General features: G+C 48.1%; 1 protein-coding gene across 1 annotated transcript in view; it reads left to right on the top strand.

The window, feature by feature from the left end:
* Positions 1–1588: 1588 nt before the first annotated feature.
* The window catches only part of Rspo4 (R-spondin 4), a 34278-nt gene continuing 15937 nt past the window's right edge, over positions 1589–19929 (top strand). The window contains exon 1 of the mRNA XM_003476325.4: positions 1589–1802. Coding sequence (XP_003476373.1) covers positions 1724–1802 — 79 coding nt within the window. The 5' untranslated portion in view covers positions 1589–1723. The remainder of the gene's footprint in view (positions 1803–19929) is intronic.

Genomic DNA, 19929 nt, shown 5'->3' with positions numbered 1-19929 from the left:
TCCAGTTTGTGCTGGGCTCCAGAGACTCACATATGACCAAGTCTCTGGCTTGAAAGTATTGACAGTTTAGAGAGATGACAGAGACATTCACAGTTATCACACTATATGATCAGAGCTCTGACTAAAGATTTTCCCATAGTAAGTACTGGGCCGGCCAGGTAATCAGGAAAGGAGGAGGGCATGGTAGTACTCTGGAGAAGGTGGATGGAGAAGCCACATCAGGAAAGAAAGCCTCAGGAGGCCCAAGGGGTCTGTGAAATATTGCAAGGAGGAAGGGTGAGGTAAGGGCATACCTGGGACCTGGGATGTCAGAAGTGTAGGGCTGGGCAGGACATGATGAAAATATGCTGGGACACTATACACCCATCTCAGCTCTATCGTAGACTCAGCAGGCCTACAGGTTCAAAGACTTGGTGACTCCATCTGTGAGATGGGTTGGGTTGAGGTGCAAAGGCTGTGACATTCCACCAAGATCCCTATTGTCTGCCTGTGTCACCTGTCTTTTGCTAAGTCTGCTTGCCCCAGACACTCCTCAAGTGTCCCTCACTGCATTGGGAGAGGACCTGGAGGAGGTACCAGCAGACAACGTCCTTCTCTTTTGGATCACATAGCACATGCAGAAAAAAGGGCAGGACAACTGTTCAACAAGACAGCGTCAAGGATAAGTTCCTCCAGGCCTCCAAGGTTCCACTATTTCTGTGAGACTGTGTCCTGAGTAGTGTGGGACTCAGTGGACTGCTGATCTGCTGTGTGGCCTTAAGCAAGTTACTTGGTCTCTCTGAACTCCTCTCTTCACCTCCTGAAAAGTGTGGTTAATCAGACTAGGAACTTCCCGATTTGTTTTGAAGATTATATTCAGTGAAAAGTACGTGCTAAGCACATAGGCTTCAAAACCCACCACCACCATCATTGTTGGGTAGGGGAACAGGAGGCAGAGTTGAGTTGAGTTGGAGGAGTGATTTGACTCTGAAAGGGTTAAAATGGAGCCAGATGCTTCTAGTTTTGGTGACAAGGTTGGAGGAAACACAGTCCAGGTCCTTACTCCTGTCACAGGTGAATTTATGAAGTGCGGAACACTTTGAATCAGAGAGTAGAGGCACCCCACAGGCTGCAGCAGGAAGTATCCTGGATCAGTGGCCAGCAGGGACTCAAGACCCTCTGCAAAGAAAGCGAAAGCACAGAGATAGTAGTACATGGACGTGTGTGTGTGTGTGTGTGTGTGTGTGTGTGTGTGTGTGTGTGGTGGGAGATGCAGGAGAGACGGAGCCAAGAGGAAACAGGGTTGGGGAAGACAGACAAGAAACCACAGGCAGGGACAGGGTACTGAGAAGAGGGTCTCTGAGCACCCATGCACCTTAACCTGGGCGCGCGCGCAAAGGCGCCTGTACCTGGGACCGCGGACTGCATTTATCCTTGGGATCTGGACTGACACAAGCCTGATAGGAAAGATAGAGCTGGGGACTCGGTCGGGCAACCACTTCAGAGCCAGCCCAGCAAGGGTTAACGCGCCCCCACACCCCTGCGCGCGCGTCAGCTCCTCCCCCAGCCCATGCCCAGCGCCGCCCCTGCCCTCACTCGACCTGACCAGTCCAGGGGCTGAGGGCAACTCCCCACTGCCACACCGACCCCTGCGCCCCGCGGATGCACCGGACCCACCCCAAGCAGCCCCCGCGCCGCCGTAGGCCGCCCGGGAGTCTCCGAGGGCCCGGACCACGCTGTCCAGATGCGGGCGCCACTGTGCCTGCTGCTGCTAGTCGCCCACGCGGTGGACATCCTTGCTTTGTACCGAAGGAAGAAGCAAGGTACTGTATGAGACTCACAGGCAAGTAGGGTTCCCGGGTGGATGCTGTGGGGCACAGCCTGCCCTGGGTCTTAGGACATGGGCTTGGTGCTCTGTGCCCAGCCCATTGACTTCTCCAGATAAGCGTAGATCCTGTTTTACAGATGTGGAGACTGAAGCTCCAGGACATCCAGTAAAAGAGCTATGGGGCTAACTGGACCAGGGAGGATGTCCAAGCAGGAAAGTGACTCCAAGTCTTTCCCAGTGCCCCTAGGTCTCCTAGCAGCAATATGGAGAGGGTGCCTCTGTTCAGACACAAGTTTCAAGAGCCAGCCTGGGATTAGGAGATGGAGTTAGTGGCTTAGAAGCCATCCCAAGAATCTAGGCTGAGCCAGGAGGCAACATCAAGAGCCCGATCTGGAAAGTCTGACATCCAGCTTCCAGCTGGCCACTGCCCCAATTTATAGTGTTTCATCCCAGAAGGTAATGTGAGCCCTCTGTGGTGAGCCCAGCAAGAGACCTTAGTTCAAGTTCACTTATTCTTGGGACAACCTGGAAGAATTGTTTCAAGAGCTCTGATTTTTCCACTGGGACCTAGGGCCACTAGGAAAGTGAATCAAAATCAGACTTATTATGTACCAGGAACCCTGTGCACTCTCCCTTTAGGATCCTATGTCACTGTTCCTTACTATGGCAATCAGAAACTGCCCTGGCAGTGGATTTGAGGCTGCCCTGCAGGGTGAGATTTCGCAGAACCTGTGCCACTGAGGAAAGCATGCAGACCAGTGAGCACTTTGCTTTGGGCTGCTTGTCTGAGAATCAATGGCCAAAGACTGGTCACTGTGCCATGCACTGTCTCATCTCCACTACCTTCTCACCAGGGACCTATGTTATAAAGCAAGGTCCCTGAGTCCTACACAGGTAGATGGCTAAGTTATCCAACAGGTGGATAGGAAGATGCAGAGATTTCTCTCTGGCTGTCATGTTGGTCTGAAAGAGTGGGAAGGTACAGCCTGATCTCAGGGGCCTTCTGGTCCCTTTGTGCACAAAGTCCTAGGTGGACATGATCACTCCTGGAAAACAGCAGAAGGCCAAGGTGCTGGGAGGTGGGATGGAGTGGGGCAGCAGTATGACCCAAGGGATTGCAGCTCTGTGGGGCTAGGCGAAGGGAGCAAGAATGGAGGGCCCTAGGTGGCTCCAGGTGTCTTCAGGTCTTGGGAGACTCTGTGGGCGCCACTCTCTGGATGGCCTTTGTTCCCCTGAACATGGTGTCAGTGTTCATATCACTTGCTCTGGAACCAGCCTCCCTGAGTTGAAATCCCTACTTCCTGAGTTATAGCTAAGTGACCATGGGGCAATCACTTTGCTGGTCCTGTCCCATCCGAAGGTCTTTCAGAAAATCTCTAAGATATTTCTCAGTTCTGAAACAGATTTTAAAAATGTTTTTCTCATTGGCTCATTTTAAGAATAGGAATAATAAATCTTAAATCTCCAACTCATCAGGAAGACACTGAGCAAGGCTAAATGAGTTCATCTGTGTGTTAAACGAGTGCCTCGGTATTAATCCACCATGTTTCTTGTCCGCTGTGTCATTTATTTATAAGGGCCTAGCAGAGGTAAAGGGAGACACTTACTTTCCCGATCAGGAAACAGGTTCAGAGATAGGAACTAACTTGTCTAATATTGCACAGCAGGTGAGTAGCAGAGCAGGTTGGAATCCTAGTCTCACAAGCTGTGTTGTTCTTCCCTTCCCAAACCTCAATGTTTCATATGTTCATGAGCTGGACTAGAAGACTTTCAGGATGCTTTTCAGTTCTAAAAAGACAAGGAGGAGGAAAAGATATGAAAAGTGCCTGCCCTTACCCCCTGTCCTCCTTCGACTCCCCAGTTTGGTGAGGGGCTCTTGGTGGCCCCTCCCCACTCCAGCATATCTAATCTTGTGCCTCAGCACACAGGCATTTTCAAAGAGAGTCTTACTGCTCTGTTGATTTGTCACCTGCTGTGGAAACAGCCTTGCATTTTGTCTCATTCCTGCCCCTGTGGCACTCTGTGACTGGGTGAGTGGGTCTTTTCCTTGCCCTTACCCAGCATCAGTTTCCCCACCAGTACTGGAGGTGTGTGGAGGTTAGACAAACCTTTCCTATAGCGTGTTCTGCAAGGAATTCCATAGTCTTCTTAGACAAACAGATTTGGCGTGTTTTGGATTTAGCACTACTTGCTTGTAGGATTTATCAGAGCATATGGAAAGGTGGAGTAAAATACAAGTCTCCCCAGACTTGTCATCAGAGGCTGTTTCTAGGAAAGCATCTGCTTGGAAATACCTACACAAAATTCCCAAGGGTTCTGCCATCTTTGACCTTCTCATCTAAATTTAGCAGGAGAATGTGTCCTAAACACATCCCGGATTGGAAGTGCCTCATTCATTCATTCATTCATTCTTGATTTGCTCACTCAAGTGATACTGGACAGCTCTCTTACCAGACTTTGTATGGGGGCCAGGGGGTGCCTAGACAATAGATCTGGCCTGCCCTTGAGTGGCAGCAGTGTGGAGAGACAACTCCAGCACCTTGTCCTTGGCTAAGCCTTTGGCCAGGTGTGCAGGGGCAAGAGGAATTCCCCTGGGCTGAGCCAGTGGGCTGGGGTTGGCTGTCACAGACCTGTGTTTCCTAGGGCTCCAGCAGCACAGTTTTTCAAAAAAATTAAATAATTATTTTTATTAGATGAAACCCAATTCTTTTGTTTCTAAGGCTAGAATGAGAGAAAAGGCTTGAGAAAGTTTCTTGGGTCTCAATTGTCTCTTATAAAATAATATTTTGATTAATTAAGTATAAGTGAATAAAAACCAGATGGGACATTTCTTCTCAAACATACTGGGATGTCCAGGCAGTGGGGCCATGGCGTGAAGTGCAGAGCTTTGGTTTGTGTCCCCTACTCCTGGATCTGGACCTTCATCTGGGCAATAAGGCAAAGCTTCATTTAGGAGATGTGACTCTGCCCTGCTGGGGAGGACTCCCAGCTTTAGATTCTTTTGGATGTGGAGAAGCAAGGGCAGAAAGAGGTGCTGTGGATTTCCTGTAGCCCAGGTTCAAAACTGGAGCTCTCTCTTGGCCCAAGGGTATGGTTTTAGGCAGTCACCTACCTCTCTGACCCATGGTTTCCTGTCTGTGAAATGGGTGCCATTGTACTATGTGTTTGGACAGCTGGGAAGATTCACCTCAGTCCCACAGAGAAGCTGCCAAGGCACACATCAGGGCTTCATAAGAGGATCTGGCTGCTTCCTGTCTTGGGCTATGCTGGGGTTGGGCGGAAGAGTTGGATCTCACCTCTGCCTCTTGTTTGCTGTGTGACCCCAAGCAAGCCTTGTCCCTTCTGTGCTTCTGTTTCTTGGTCATGAAACATCACTGGTACCTAATCATCCAGCACACAGGTGATACTTCTATGTAAAGCATGCAGTTGTCTTACGGGCCAGCTAGCAGCACTCTCTGTGCACAGATAGAAGCTGACCTCCAGCCAGCAGATGTCTGAAGGTAGTGGAGGGGATTGGTGAGGACCTGGATTTCTTGCCTTCAGTCAGAGTCCTGAGCAGCTGTGTCTCTGAATGCCAGCATCCAGGTAGAGCCAGATCTTGCCCATTGAGTCAGTGCTGAAAGAACCACAGATTCCCCGGGAGTGGGGGTAGAGGGGAGTCATGCCTGAGTGGGTGATCACTCTGCCCTTTGTAAAGTAGGGGCTGGCTGAGAAACGGAAAGCAGGATGTTCAGTGCAAGGCATGTGACCAGTCAGTCACCTGAGCCCTGCTTGCTTTCTCTGTCACTCTGTTGGGAAGCTGACCCAGGCAAAAAGTGGGTGATGCTATCACTTAGGGAAGCCCACCTCCCTCTTCTGTGGGTGGAAGCCACCCAGCCCCTATGTATGCCCAATCTCTGAAGACCTTGGAGGCCATGGAGAGAGGAGAGCTGTCTACATTGTGGGAACATGGCAGATGGGATGTGAGTCCTCACTGTCACTGCCTTGAGTCACACCCATTTCCCAGACAGGGAGCCCAGATTCAGAAAGGGTCAGTAACCTGACCAGGAACTCATAGAAGCTAAAACATCATGGGATACAGAACTCTGGAGGTTCTATAACCTGTTCCTTGAACCGGAATAAAACTTGCTGGGAACTTGGGGTCACAGTCTGGCCCCAAGGTGGAGGTTATCTGAGAACAGTCAATGTGGGGCAGGGGTCAGGCAGAAGTGGCAGCATGGTGGGGCCTCAAAATGTGAGGGGGATTCTGGCTAGGTGGGAAAGGCTGAAGGCCTTGTGATCAGAGGAAGTGTACGACCATTGCAGACAGCTGGAATCTAGTCAGGATGGCCTTGGGTACCATTTACCTGCTGACATCTTGATGAAGAAATATTTCTTGTGTTCCCATTCTGGGCCAGGCCCTGGGCCAGGTACTGAAAGGAAAGGAGATATGGTTGCTATGTTATCACTACCAGAGGCACAGCCTTGAGGAGCTTGCTTTGCTGGCCAAAGTATCTCACGGGTAGAGTCTGTTTATCCATATGTCTATCTGGTAAGGAAACTGAAGTTCACAAGGAGATTTGCATCCAATTAACCAGCTAGTTAATTGTGTTTAGTAAATTACAAATACATGTGTGCAATATATGAATGTTTGTAATGAGCAAGTGCATATGCGTATAGATGTGTGTCTGTGTGTTCTATTTGTGCATTGCTACAAAAATTTATTTCTCAGAATTGTTTTCAAGTGTGGCTGCCACTCTGTCTGTTGTGCCTATTTTCTGTGCTCAGCTCAGGTACTCATGATTGTAAGACGTAGGTCCTCATAAAAGTGAGAGAGTTCCCATGTTCCAGGCAAGAAGACCGAAGTCCAGTGCATCATACAGTGCTAGGCAGGGAGCTGGGGGGTGAGGTCAGGGAGGCTGGCCTTAGAACACCTGGTGCCCCAGGAAGCTGCCTTGGGAAGCAAGCAGCCAGAGGTGTTCTACAGCCTGGCTCTGGTGCCCGTGTCCATCCCAAATGTGTGGACTTTAGCTCTTGGAAAGCAGAATGCTCCATCAGGGCTTAAGTGTCATCCTGCACTCAGATACCCTGAACAGCCTGGGTGTGCTGGACAGCACGTGTCCCACTGACCTTCCTCGTGACCATGTGCTGGCTGCGGTTGCCCTCCCTGGCATACAGGAGAGGAAAGCTGGTTCAGGGGAAACATCAGTTGAAGTATATGAAGTTATCATATTTGTGGGTCAAAAACAGCCAAATGGCAGCAATTGCATGTTTGAATCTGGTAGCTTAGTAGAATAAATTTAGTAAAACCATGACTTAAATCCAGACATTTGAATTCCAAACCATGGAGCTACAACTACCATGTCACATCAGATCTCCTAATTCATTCCCATTGTACCCCAGAGGTGGCTTTCCCCCATTCTTCTCCCTATTTTCCACAGAGGAGGCCCACTATGCTCAGCAAGGGGACACAACTTGTCCAGAGCACAGCCAGGATGGGGTCCAGTGGGTCATACAGTGCTGGGAAGAGGGTGAGATGTGCCTCCAGGTCTTCCTGAGCCCTGAGGAAGTCAGCCCTGTCTAGGACACACATGTCTCCTGCCCTCTTGGGAAGTTTTCTAGATGTCACAGGGCACAATTTGGTTCCTGGTTCTGGATAGCTGAGTCTAATCTTCCTGGGTGCTGCCACTGTGCCTGATATGGTTAAGGTCACACAGTTCATGGGCCCTTCTTTGTGGCCTGGGATGGGGGTGTTGATGCCCTACTACAGCTCAGGGACTTTCCTTCACTAGCTCAAAAGAAAGGCATTCCTACACTTGCCTGGAAGCCTGACCATGTGGGGACACCACTTCTTTCTCCAGAATCCTCTACTTTCCCCACAGCCCTACAGCAAAACCGCATCCGCTGGGGTACAGACTCCCAGAGGAGGAATGTCACAGCTGCCCGTCAGAGCTGGATATGGTGCTTGGAGTGGACACAGCTGTGCTGTTTGTGGAGTCTAGATGAGCACTGGGTGGCCAGCAGCCTGTAATGAAGTCTGAGAGACCTTGGGCAGCTCGTCTCTCCCTTCTGTGTTTCCTTTGGCTCCTGCCGCATGGGACTTGAGTGCAGACAGCATGACATTCGTAGCACACAAGTAGCCCTCAGAGAATGACTGTGATGTTTCCTGCCAGGCAGGGGCTGGGGTGGGATCTGAGTTGTGTACAGGTGTGAGCTCACCTCCCAGCTCTGCTACTGCTGTGCTTGGGTGACAGTATTTCAGTCCTGGATACCAAGATTGTCTATCAGGATAAAAAGACCAGTGACAGCAACTATGTCATACAGTTGTCTCGAAGGTCAAGAGGACTGAGCATGTGAACCCACCTGGGAGGAACTAGGTGATCTAATGATAATGCTCCCTCACCACAGGAGATTAGCTTCTTTAGTGTACAAAACATTCAAGTCTGATGTCTCACATGGCTCAAGCTCTGTGAACATACTCAGCTGATACGACTTGTCAAAGAAGGTTGTATTGAGGGGCAAAAATTCTGAGGATAGAGTGCCCTATGTGGTTTGAATTTGTGGCACAGAGATCCAGCTTCTCTGAGCCTCTCCATTCCTTTATGAAAGCAAGTCTCAAAAGATTGCAGCGAGAATGGATGATGATGATGGTGATGATGTGTGTGCAGTATTTGGTGTGAGCATATTGCAAATGTGACAGCTGTTTGTGGGTAAAGCCCTGTGGGGCTTGACGTCCTGTCTGCTGTGGACAGCAGACTGGAAACACCCAGGCAAATGGACATGTTTGGGACATGTTTGATGTTTGTGATGCATTTTGCCATTCTCCTCACTTCCCCCAGTCCAGGCTTTGGAGTGAATCAGGACCCTTAATCCACAACATGTTTTTAGCATCAGTCTGGCCAGACCCTCTCTTATGCTTTGATTTGTTTTGACTTTTCTGTCTTTATTTTTTAAATAGTTACAAATGGTTGATGATTTTTCATATTTTACTCTTAAGCACCTATTTCATTTATTTTTAAATTTCAAGTTCTTACTTTATTTAAACATACTGATGTTATTTTTAAAGTTTTAATTTTTATTAAATTAAATGCAACTAAATGTAATTTACAAATGTATTTTAATTTTATTTGATTATTTAGTTTAATTTCAAGCTATTTATTTTAGAATTTTTAGTTATTTTTGTTCAGTTTGTAACTTATTTTTCCATGTTTTTAAAAAATGTAACTTTATTTTTACTTTGCTCATTTTTAAAATTGAATTTCCTAAATTTTCTCTGTCAATTTATAGGGCTTCCTTATATTGCCTACATATCAATCCAGTGGTTTTGGCATTAAACGTGTTTTCTTCAGACTGACACCACCCCACTAACTTTGTGTGTCTGGTGGAGAATATAAATCAAACATGACACGGCTGATGAGCTCAAGCCTATTGGTTTTACGTGGGGGAGAAGAGATTGCTTTACTTTGGTCTGGGTTTTGAACCTGTGAAAACATCTTATAAAAGTTAGATGTGGTGTACACACCTGTAATTTCAACACTCTGGGAGACTGAGACAGGAGGATTCAAAGTTCCAGCCCATCCTGTGCCAAAATAAAAATAAAAATAAAAAAATAAATAAATAACAGGACTGGGGTTGCAGCACAGGGGAAGGCCTCAGGTCCAATCCCTAGTGCACACTCATTAAAAGTCCTTATAAAAAGAGTCTTCAATCCTCTCTCCTGGCAAAGGCTACCTTTCCTGTAAGGGATTTCCCCCAGTCCTTCATGGAGGCCCAAATGCAGATGACACTTCTCTGTCCCCATCTTCCTGCTATCAGCACACTCGGTGACCACCGCTGTGCACCAGAGCTTGTCCTTGCAGCTGCAGACTCTGGTGGCAGTGGAGGCCCCAGAGCAGTGAATTCCAGAACAGACGGCAGGTGGGGGCTCCATCTGAGACAGTTGACCTTGCCTTGAGCAAAGTCCTCCCAAAGGTCCTCGGCAGCCTCAGCCAGGGCTCGGGTTCCCTGTTCCCCTTAGAGGCTGGTTGGCTCAATCACCATAGCTGTGAATCGTCTCATTCTCCTGCACCCGCAAACCCAGTCACAAAACATGCACTGTGGACCGTTGTGTGCAAAGCAGAGCAGGTGAAAGGTCTGGGGACTGCTGTCTCGGGTGTGGGACCCACTCACCAATGTCCTGAGTCCCCAACTAATGTGACTACCATGGTTTCAGTCACTTCCTCTCTCCCTCCTGCTTCACATGGCTGCTGTTATCTCTTGCCCTGTCTGCCCTTGCATACAGTTTGGAATCCATCTCTAGTGGTCCTTGGGTCTTGAGTCAGTCACAGCTTTAAATGGCAGCTCTCAGCTTTTGATAGTCACCAGGCAGGAGTTAATAGGAAGGGTCCACAGGCCACCAGACAGTCTTGGCCCCAGCAGTAGGAGTCGAGACCCTGGTTGTATCCTACATAGCTCTTTGCTGTGCTTGGTTGGGCGAGTGACTTCACTTCTCTGAGCCTCAATTTTCTCATTTATGAAAATGTCCCAGACTTGTAGATCTGTGATGGGTTTACAACAACTTAATACAATATCACAGGTCCTCATTTCCTGAGTCTGGGAAATTTATCTGGAGACCTAGCTTGGCAGCTGGCATTGACTCACAACTTGTTCTCAACTTTGAAAGTGATTTAGGGGAGCCATCTAAACAGGACCTCAGTGTCACACCAATTTGGGGCAGCAGGTGTGCATGTTGCTCAAAAACCACCACCGGAGGGAGGCAGTACCCTGTCTGGGAGGTAGGAACAGGTCAGGGAGGCAAGACTTCAACCCATGACAGGGGAGGTGGAAGTGGCTGGACCTGGGGGGAATAGGCTGTGGCAGATGTCTGTGGGAGTCTAGGATGAGGTTGCTTTAAAACTTAGGACAAGTAACAGAGCTGCCTGCCACCTGCTTCCTGCTGCACAGCTGCTGGCCCATTTGCCTGTTATGTCTCATGATACCATGACCTTACTCAATAGTCCTCCCTCCCTCGCTCTCACAGGTACCAGCCTGAACCTAGGTGACCATGGCCCTCTGAGGACAAAGCTGACACTCATTTTCCTGGTGCTGCTGTGACATCCAAAACTCCCAGCATTGGCAAATCAGGGTCATCACTAGACCACAGGAGAAAGGGCTGGGTGCACATGTCCGTCTGTCCTCATCACCCTCCAGGCGAGGGGTGCCCCAAAACTCCCAATCTTTTGGACAGGAACCTACAACTTGATTCCTTTCAGCCCCCTTAAGTACTTACTGGGCTGGGACAAGAGATTGGCCAACAGGTGGCAGTGCATCTCATTCTCAGCAGACATGGGGCAGATAACAAATGTCAATCAGAGAATGATGTGACCTTTCCGTTGCCCTTTAGGTTCCTTCCTTCCACACACTGAAGCCCCCCTGATGTGAAAGTTGGAAATTTACCCTGCCCTGCCCTAGACTCTGTTGGGAAATCCTCTATAGCTGGTTCAGACTAGTTTAACTAGATTAGGGAGGCCGAGTAGGGGGATGGAGGACAGTGAAGGAGAGTGACCCCCACCCCGTAACCAGGGTCAGTATTGGCTTCAGTTTTAAACTCATGAGGTGGCTCTCTTTACAACATGATTTGGTGGAAGGGTGGACTTTTTTCCATCCTTAGGCACATGCTTTGAAGCAGTAAAGTAAGTCCTATTGATTTATTCATTCAGCAAACATTTGAAAGGGACACGAGCATATAGTAAATACTTCACAGGTCCTGGAGGGTCAATGACTAATAAAACAAAATTCTAGGGAAGTTGACATCTCCCTGTCTTTCTAAAATGTTCTGAAGAGCTGAGATTTGCCTCTTAACTTTAATAAATCAAAAGCAAGAGAGAGGTTTTTGTTTTTTATTTTACCCTTATTATACTTGGAGTCCTGAAAAAAAACCTAGCACATAGTAGGTGTCATGAAATATTGGAGAAAGGAGTGAATGGATGGGTTAATACTGGGCACTTAGCAATAATGAGTTTAGCCATTCATTTGACAAGTAGAGAACTCTAGGTCCAGAAGGCAGGAAGGACTTTCCTGAGGACATACAGAACTGGATAAGTGTCTACATGCAGGCTTTTCTCCCAGGTACTAGGATTTGAGGGCAGAGATGTTGTGTGGACAGGAGGAACCAGAACGGAACTATGGAGATACTCCTCTGTGCTTGGGATATCAGGAGATCCAGCTGCACCCCAACTTGTTACTGTGGGAACCTTCATGTCAGGGGTGCTGAATGGGGGGATCTGGCATGGCCCTGAGAGCTGCCCTGGCCAGCTGACATCTAGCCGGTCCCTTTCAGGTTCTCATAGGCCCAGGCACTGAGGCTTCTTCAGTGTTGGGATCCTGTTGTATTCCAAAACTTCCTTGCATTTCATGAAACAGGGATGATGCTTAGGTCCGACCTATTTAGGGACCTAGGTTCTCTCCAGGACTTAATATATTAATAATAATAACTAGCAGTTGCTGAGACTGCCTGGCTCTGCATCCCAGCTTGCTACATGGATCTATGTGAGCTTGGGCAACTACCTTTCTCTGTGTCTCAGCCTCTTTGTTGGTGAGACAAGTTAGTGTCACCTACTTCCAGTGCTTCTGGGTCTGTGTGTCCCATGTGTGAGCTCCATAGCCACTCACAGCTGTCCCATTGCAGTGCACCTGCTACCTGCCTGACTGTTCTAGGACCTGTCACACACAGAAGTGCTCTGAACCTTCACAACAATGTGTAAAGATGTTATCAATCCTAGTTTCCAGAAAGGGAAAATGAGGATCTATATCCAGGTTGCTACCTCCAGAGCTAGTGCCCCTGACTGCTCCAAATCCTGCACCTCCTCTCTTCCTGCCATGGGCACTATGGCATCTTGGAAGATGCCCACGTCTTGTGGAGCAAAGAGGCCTTAAAGGGACAAGTTGCAAAGCTTATCCTGGCCTCAGTCACAGCTGTTCAGCTCTTTGCTACCTCATTAATAGAGCTCCTGCCCCACATCGCCTTTCACACTGGGAGAAAGAAAGCTCTGTGACTGAGAATAAGCTCTGAAGTCTGGTATCAAGGCCTTGTTTTTCAGATGAGGAAACCGAAGCATGGGGGTAATTGGTGTTCTACCAGAAGTCATGCATGAAGCTGAGTAGGGACAAGAATTGGGTTGTAACTTCTGGTGCGGAACTCTGCTCACAGCAGCAAAGTAGGACTTTAATGGAGCAGGCCTGGAATGTTGGGGCCTTTATCAGAAGCTTAGTGTTGGGAATCATGGGCTTTCAGTTCCCCATACACAGTTCCCCACCGGTCCTGTGATCCTGGAGTTCTTTTCCTTCCCTGGGCTCTAAGGGGCTCCTGGATTTGGACCACTGGCATTGTCTTTCCTTCTTTGGGACACTGAGGATCCTGATTGACAGGAGGTGACCTGCCAGGCGTTCTCTGTTGCTAGAGTCCTGTTCAGAGGAAGCAGGATTTTGTTATTTGTGTGTGTGTGTGTGTGTGTGTGTGTGTGTGTGTGTGTGTGTAATAGTAGAGCTTGAATCTAGACAGCCATGAGCTGCAGTGTCCTTAGACCTTTATTTTTTATTTAGAGATCCTCCTGTGTCAACTTTCGAGCAGCTGGGATTACATGTATGCACAAGGCATATGGCCAAAACAAAAGCTTTTACAGCATGCAAAAGGGTCAGAAAAATCTGAGGATTCCTAACCTCCCCAGAGGGAGAAAGGAGGATGTAGCTTGCACATCTTGTCCCTGCTGTGTTGCCAGCACCTCGTGCACAATTCTCATGGCCCTTTGTGACAAAGACCATGAGATAAACTCAGCGAGGATCCCATCAGAAGAGATCAACCAAGGTCACCTGCCCACAGCACCCCACTGTGGAACAGAACTTCAAAAAGAAAGCCAGATCCTGGCTGAGTCACTACCATCCCTGAAGAGTCATCCAGCAGCACGTATTTAGCACCAGGCATCGTCATTGTAGAGGAAGAAGCTGGCACACAAAGCGTTTCACAACTCATTTATGGTCATACTCATAGCAAACTCATCTCTAGGACAGGAAGGGGGACTGACTTCTCAGCATCTTTTGAATGAAGGGCAACAATATGCATCTGATCATTTCATGACAGTTTTACCTTTACAACAATTGCAAGACAAATCATTACAATTTGGCATACTTGACAGCATTATGACATTTTTACACATGTGAGAAGTTTCTGACATTCTGCAGACATTGATTTGTGGCAGCTTCACACTCAGGACAGGTTGGTATTCATAGATTACAGGGTGCTGAGCTTTGAGGAGAGGAGCTGTGAGAAGCCACCTAGAGAATGTGCCTGCCCCCTAACCTTGTGTCCTGGTCTCCAGGTCTCAACCGACTGATCCTAACCTCAGAATCACCCAGATCTTGCCAAGTGATGAGGAATCACAGAATAATCCTTTTTCTCCCTAAGTACAATGTTTCTGAGGATCATAGGGTGAAGGGGGCTGCTCAGTACTTCCAGGGCTCCCCTCTGCCCAGCACAAGTGTAGCTTCTCCTAGTGAGCAGCTAGTGGAGGTGAAGGTTTCTGGAGGGTGCAGGGTACGCCCTGGGAAGTAGGAAAGCAGAGATGGGACTTGGTGTGAAGAGGGATACCAGCCCTGGCCTGTTTCTGTCTGCTACCATGGAGAGCCCTCAAAGCCCAGGCAAAGGTGGTCCTATAGGGACCAAGGACTTCCTTATGTTTTATAACCAGAACACTTGAATCCTTTAGAGACAGTTGCATCTGTCACTACACACCTTCCTCTGTCTTGGGGAACTCATAGGCCCAAAAACCTTCCCTGCCAGCAAGACTAACCCTGACTCAGGCCACTGGGGAAATGCCATGAGTGGTGTAAGGAGCCAGGTGGCCCCTTCCAGATTCACCCCTATTGTTCCTTCTCACCCACCAACATCAAGCCACAGGATGAAGGCTGTGACAGTGTAGACAGAGTTGGGGGCCGCTGACCAATGGTCCTAGTCAAGCTCCACCACTCAAACTTGGCTTTAAGCTTCACTTCCTCAGTCCTGAAGCAATGGTAACAAAGGCATCCCTGGCCTTTTTTCTTACATGGGCCCTGAGGTTCTGTCATCCTCCCCAGATCTTTCTAAAAAGACTCTTGGCCCCCTCAGAACTTTTCCATCAATATCTACCTTTAAACCCAAGGTCCCTGGACCCTCAGTGTGCACATGACAGTTTTGGAGGCCCTGGTGACTTCCATAACAATTTCTAAAGAACTCATGGGTCTGCACATGTGGAGAACTTGGGGCTCTCCTGCTACTCTGCACACGCTGGTTGGAGAGGTAGAGGAGGGCCTGCTGAGCCACTGCTGGACAGACTGGTTGGGATTCTTTTTAGAACTTGACTTAGATGGGAGCAGGATGAGTGTAGTGGTATAAGCAGGGTACAGATCCACGTCTATCCACCTTCTGGCCAACACTGAATCTTAGATTAACACTCCATCATGATTACTCAAGGCTGCTTGTAAAAGCAGCAGGAGCTACTACCTCTCAGACAACAACTGTTGATCCAGCCTTAGCGGCACTTCATTCTTTGATTGAACACAATTTTACTAATGGGCGGAGCATCTAATCAGGGGTAGAGGGGTTGTTGGAAATGCAGAATGGCAGCCCATGTTGGGAAGTTTACATGGCCCATGTGGCCAGTTTCCTCCTTTGTTTAAGATCTTGGTTAAGGTCAAGTGGACAGTGGAGAAGAAAGTGAATTTAACACAGGAAAAGGAGGTTCTCAGTCAGGCCTCAGGGGGTCCTTGCTCTGTGTGGAGGATGAAGGGCACCCAGGAGGCATTGGCAGAAGACCATGTGACCTGAACTCAGGCCTTCTACATCCCCACACCAGTACTGAAAAGGAACCAGTTGGCTGGATACCTCTGGCTGTGTAGTCTGGGAGGCTCCAAGCCAGGAGCCACCCCTAGGACCACCCCTTGTGAGGGATGGTGTAATTTGCCCCAAGGCAGAAATGTGCAGGGCTATTCTATGCCAGCCCCCAGGGGTGGCAACTGCCTCCCATATGTGATGATCTGGGTAGGCGGGTGGGTGACCAGATGTTGTTTATTTCCCTTGGTCATCAGTGACATGCATCCTCATTGCCAGGAGGGGATTGCAGGATGCACTGCCCAGTGGTCTGTGTGGGGCCTTCTGTTATACTTCTGGCTCCTTCCAGGGTACAATGCAGGGACCAGTACTGGGTCTGGCCTAACTGAAAGTCACTGCCATGAGAAATGGGACAGTGACCTCTTTCTTTCCTCCCATCTTTCTCACTTCCAGAGAATCCTCAGGCCAGCTTTGTGTAATCCTCAGGCCACCATGACCAGCAAAGTTCTCATGCAAGCATACTTCCCTGAGCACATCCCAAATATGAAGAAACATAATGGCCAAAACTGTGGGTATCAAAATAAACATCACTGATTGTCAAAGGAGTCCCAGATTTCACAGACATCAATGGACGCGGGGCAGGCGGTGGGATAAGAGTGACAGTGAGGTCACTGAGACCTCGTAACTGTCATCTCCTGCCCAGTCTCTTATAACGCGCCTGTAAGGGTGGTCAGTATGATTCTTGTTTTACAGATGGGAAAATGGAGGCTCAGAGAGCCTGAGGCATTGGTTTTGTGTCACGAAGGCAAAGGGATGAGGCAAAGCTTTGATCTGAATCTGAGCAGCCTGGCTTTTCACTGTATTCCTCATCCAGTGACTCAAAGTGTGGGCGCAGGAACAGCAGCGGGAGCACCTCCTGGGGACTCATTAAGAATGCAGATGCCAGCCCCATGCACACCCCTGAGTCAGCCAATCTGGGGCTAGGCTCTGTGATCTGCTGCACAAGCCCTGTAGGTGACTCTGGTGCATGCCCAAGGTTGAGAGTCCCTGCCATGCTTGGCAGAGTGGCACACACAGTCTCAGCTACTTAGGAGGCTGAGGCAGAAGGACTGCTTGATTATATGAATTTGAGGTCAGGATGGGCAACATAATGAGATTGCTTGTTTTTAAACAAAAATGAAAATGAACCCTTTCACTACATTGTTTTGAACTCTGAGTGAAGTAGATGAGGGCTGCACCCACCATGATAATAGATAGCAGCGACCTTTGCCCTCAGTTTCAGGGGCAGTAACAGAGTGGGAGGTACACGGCAAACTGGAAAGCACAGGCTAGTTATGCAACTGCAGCATCTTGCTGCCCGGTGAGGAGGCAGCCCAGCATTGGCAGACATTCTGGATTTTTCCAGAGAAGTCTGAATTCCAGCTTTTCCATGTGACATCTCTTGACTTTATAGTGCTGGCTGTCTGTCCAAATTAGTTTTCAAGAAAAATAAAAAACTTAGGGGCTGGAGTTCTTGACCTGGGTACTGAGGAACTTTCAATGACAGGTCTCTGGGCTGCAAGGAGATGGCCTCATCTGGGAGAACTTGTAATTGTCAGGGTTCCAGATGGCGCCCTGAGCCTTCAGACCCCAAGGAAAGTGCTGTGTTGTGAAGGTGGACAGGAATTGCAGTGTGGCAGAAGTGACCTTAAATCTGTTGGGGCACAGTTATAATGTAAGAACACATTATCAAATGGCAAACTTGTAGGTATTTCACGAGCAATTAGATATCTCTCACCAAGTTTCAGTTCTGCTCTTTCTGCTGAATTCAATTGACCTTGACAATGTCTAAAGCCCAGTTACTTATCTCTGATGAACACTGAGTCAGAGTAATTGTCTATGCCTTAAGGCACCCTGGGCTAGTCAAGGACACCTTTAACTATGCTCTCTGTAAGTCCTACCTCTTTGTTCCCAGAGTGTTTCTATATTATGATAAACAATTTTTTCAATAAATCTGTTAATATTTGCCTGTCAAATATATGCCTGTCAATATATGACTCAATGCATGTAACCAATTATGTAATGTTTTTCACTTGCTTTGTACCTCCTACTTGCAAATTCTATCCATATAAACTAAGGTCTCTGTAAACTCTGAGCTTTGTGGAATTATCCTCTAGCAGTCCCCTGAGGTGAAGATTTGACAGTTTGCTGGCATAAAGATTAAATGTTGCCTTTTTATCTCCTCAGTGCAAAAACTCTTCCTTTTGGTTTGGTTTGGCTTGACCTGGGAATTTTCCCACAACAAATCCACTCCAAATGCCAAATGGAAGCCTTGCAATTGAAGCGTTCACTGGCAAACCTTGAGGCACTGACTCCTGTCAGTACAAGGATGTGCGGCCATCCCAGGATGTGAATGACCCTGGGGTTGGACATTTCTTTGAAGAGCACAGGTCACTCCTTGTCTCCAGCAAGAGGAACAAACCTGCTTTTCACTCAAGACCAAAACTGCCTGCTAGTGTCTATGCCAGGGCTGCTTCACTCTGCAGCAAGTTAACTGACACGTCCCTGTCCCTGATGTCCACATCCCTGTGTGAGTCAGGGCACTGAGGGCATAGGAAGGGAGCTTATCTGTACTAGATGTGAATTGTGTGCTGGGCTCTTGCTGGTTTCTTTGTTGCTGCTCTTTACAAGGCCAGTGAGGGTGAAGTTACTGTCAGTTGTTTAGATGGGGAAACAGCCTCTTGGAGAGGAAGGTCTAAGGTCACTCAGTGAGCAGTGGAGCCAGGACTTCCAACTGGACACCTGCACCATAACCTATGTCCTAAGATTTCTTAGACTCTTATAGAAGAAATTGCATTGTCTTCAATATAGTGATGCAAGCTGGAATGTATCAGATGCCTGCTGTGTTCTGGACTCTGAAAAAAGTGTTTCCTGCACAATCTTCTTTAATCATGATAACCCTGCCATGTATTATCCCCATTTGAAAGCTAGGAAAATGAGACTCAGGTAAAGTATCTTTCCCAGGCTTACACAGTGCTCCCCTCTAAAGTGTAAACAATGAGCTGGCACTGTATCTGATACACAGAAGGGGCTCAGTAACTGTTTGATGAATGAACAGAAGAAGGACTGGATGGATGAATCCTTCAACCCTAAGCTGATGTGTGTATTCAAAGTTGTTACAACCTGCATCACTTTGTCAGCTGTGAGCCCTGGCATGCTTATCATTCCTCATGACATGGACATTGAAGTCTCAGCTTCCTCTGCTCTTTGGTACTACTGGGGGAAAGATCAGTCAACTAAGTTAGAGTTAGGAGGAAAGGGGTGGTTCACCTAGATATTATTCAGGCCTCTTCGCTGCTGGATCCATGCATGGGCCAACCAACATGTCCACTGAGCAAGGATGGTCTTGATTATGGGAGAGAGTTGTTAAGTGAAATTACATGAGATGCCATCCACTGTGATATCCAAGAAACTCAGAGGGTTGTAATTTAGAGCTCAGATGCTTTTATTTATAAACTTGCACTGGAGCTGGGAGAGGTCAGTAATAGGAGCCAAGATCTGCCCGAAATGTAAGGCCTGGCAGTTTTCAATGTGCCTCCTGGAATCCGAAGGTTCCTTTTGGGCACTATAGCAGTCAAAATGCGTAGTTGCTGCTCCATCCCTCTACTCTGCAGAAACAGAACTGCTTCCATATGATCTTTCTCATACTAAGTAACACCCACTTTGTTTGTAAGTTCAGAGAAGAGAATTAACTCAAATGGCAGAGTGACTTTCTTTGGAGCTGTATGTAGTGGAAGTGAGAGCTTAGGAGGGACAGTGAGGTGTGAAAAACTTTGGTGTCCCTGAGACTTCTGATTGCTGCTTCTCTCCTTGCCTCTGATTTATTTTTCTCACTCTCTGCTTCTGAATTAGAAGTCTTCTGATGGCAAATGACAGAAAACCTAACTCAGTGTGCCCTGAGGGAAGAAATGAATCGTGGGTGCCTGGGGTGATCCACTTGCATAGATTACTCCTTCTGGAACCTGTTTCTCCTGGCTCTGTTGCTGCTGTGTGGTCTCCATTCTTCCCTATCATCACATCAATCAGTTCTGGCCTACATCCTTCTAGATCTGAAGAGTGGAATAAAAACATGCACACTCACCACACACACACACACATACACACACATGCACACACGTGCACATCACATGCATATGCATGTACACATGCCTATTGACATGAGCAAAAATTCCAAGGCCAGCTCTTGCTAAGTCACATGCCACTATCTGAACCGATAGCCACTGAGGACAAGGGCCCCAGATGTTGTGTTTCCCAAACACAAGTA

The sequence above is a fragment of the Cavia porcellus genome, unplaced genomic scaffold (genome assembly GCF_034190915.1).
Source record: "Cavia porcellus strain 051 isolate PalLab524CR breed Dunkin Hartley unplaced genomic scaffold, mCavPor4.1 scaffold_5, whole genome shotgun sequence".
Lineage (NCBI taxonomy): Eukaryota > Metazoa > Chordata > Mammalia > Rodentia > Caviidae > Cavia > Cavia porcellus.
This window is presented reverse-complemented; position numbering and strand designations above follow the sequence as displayed.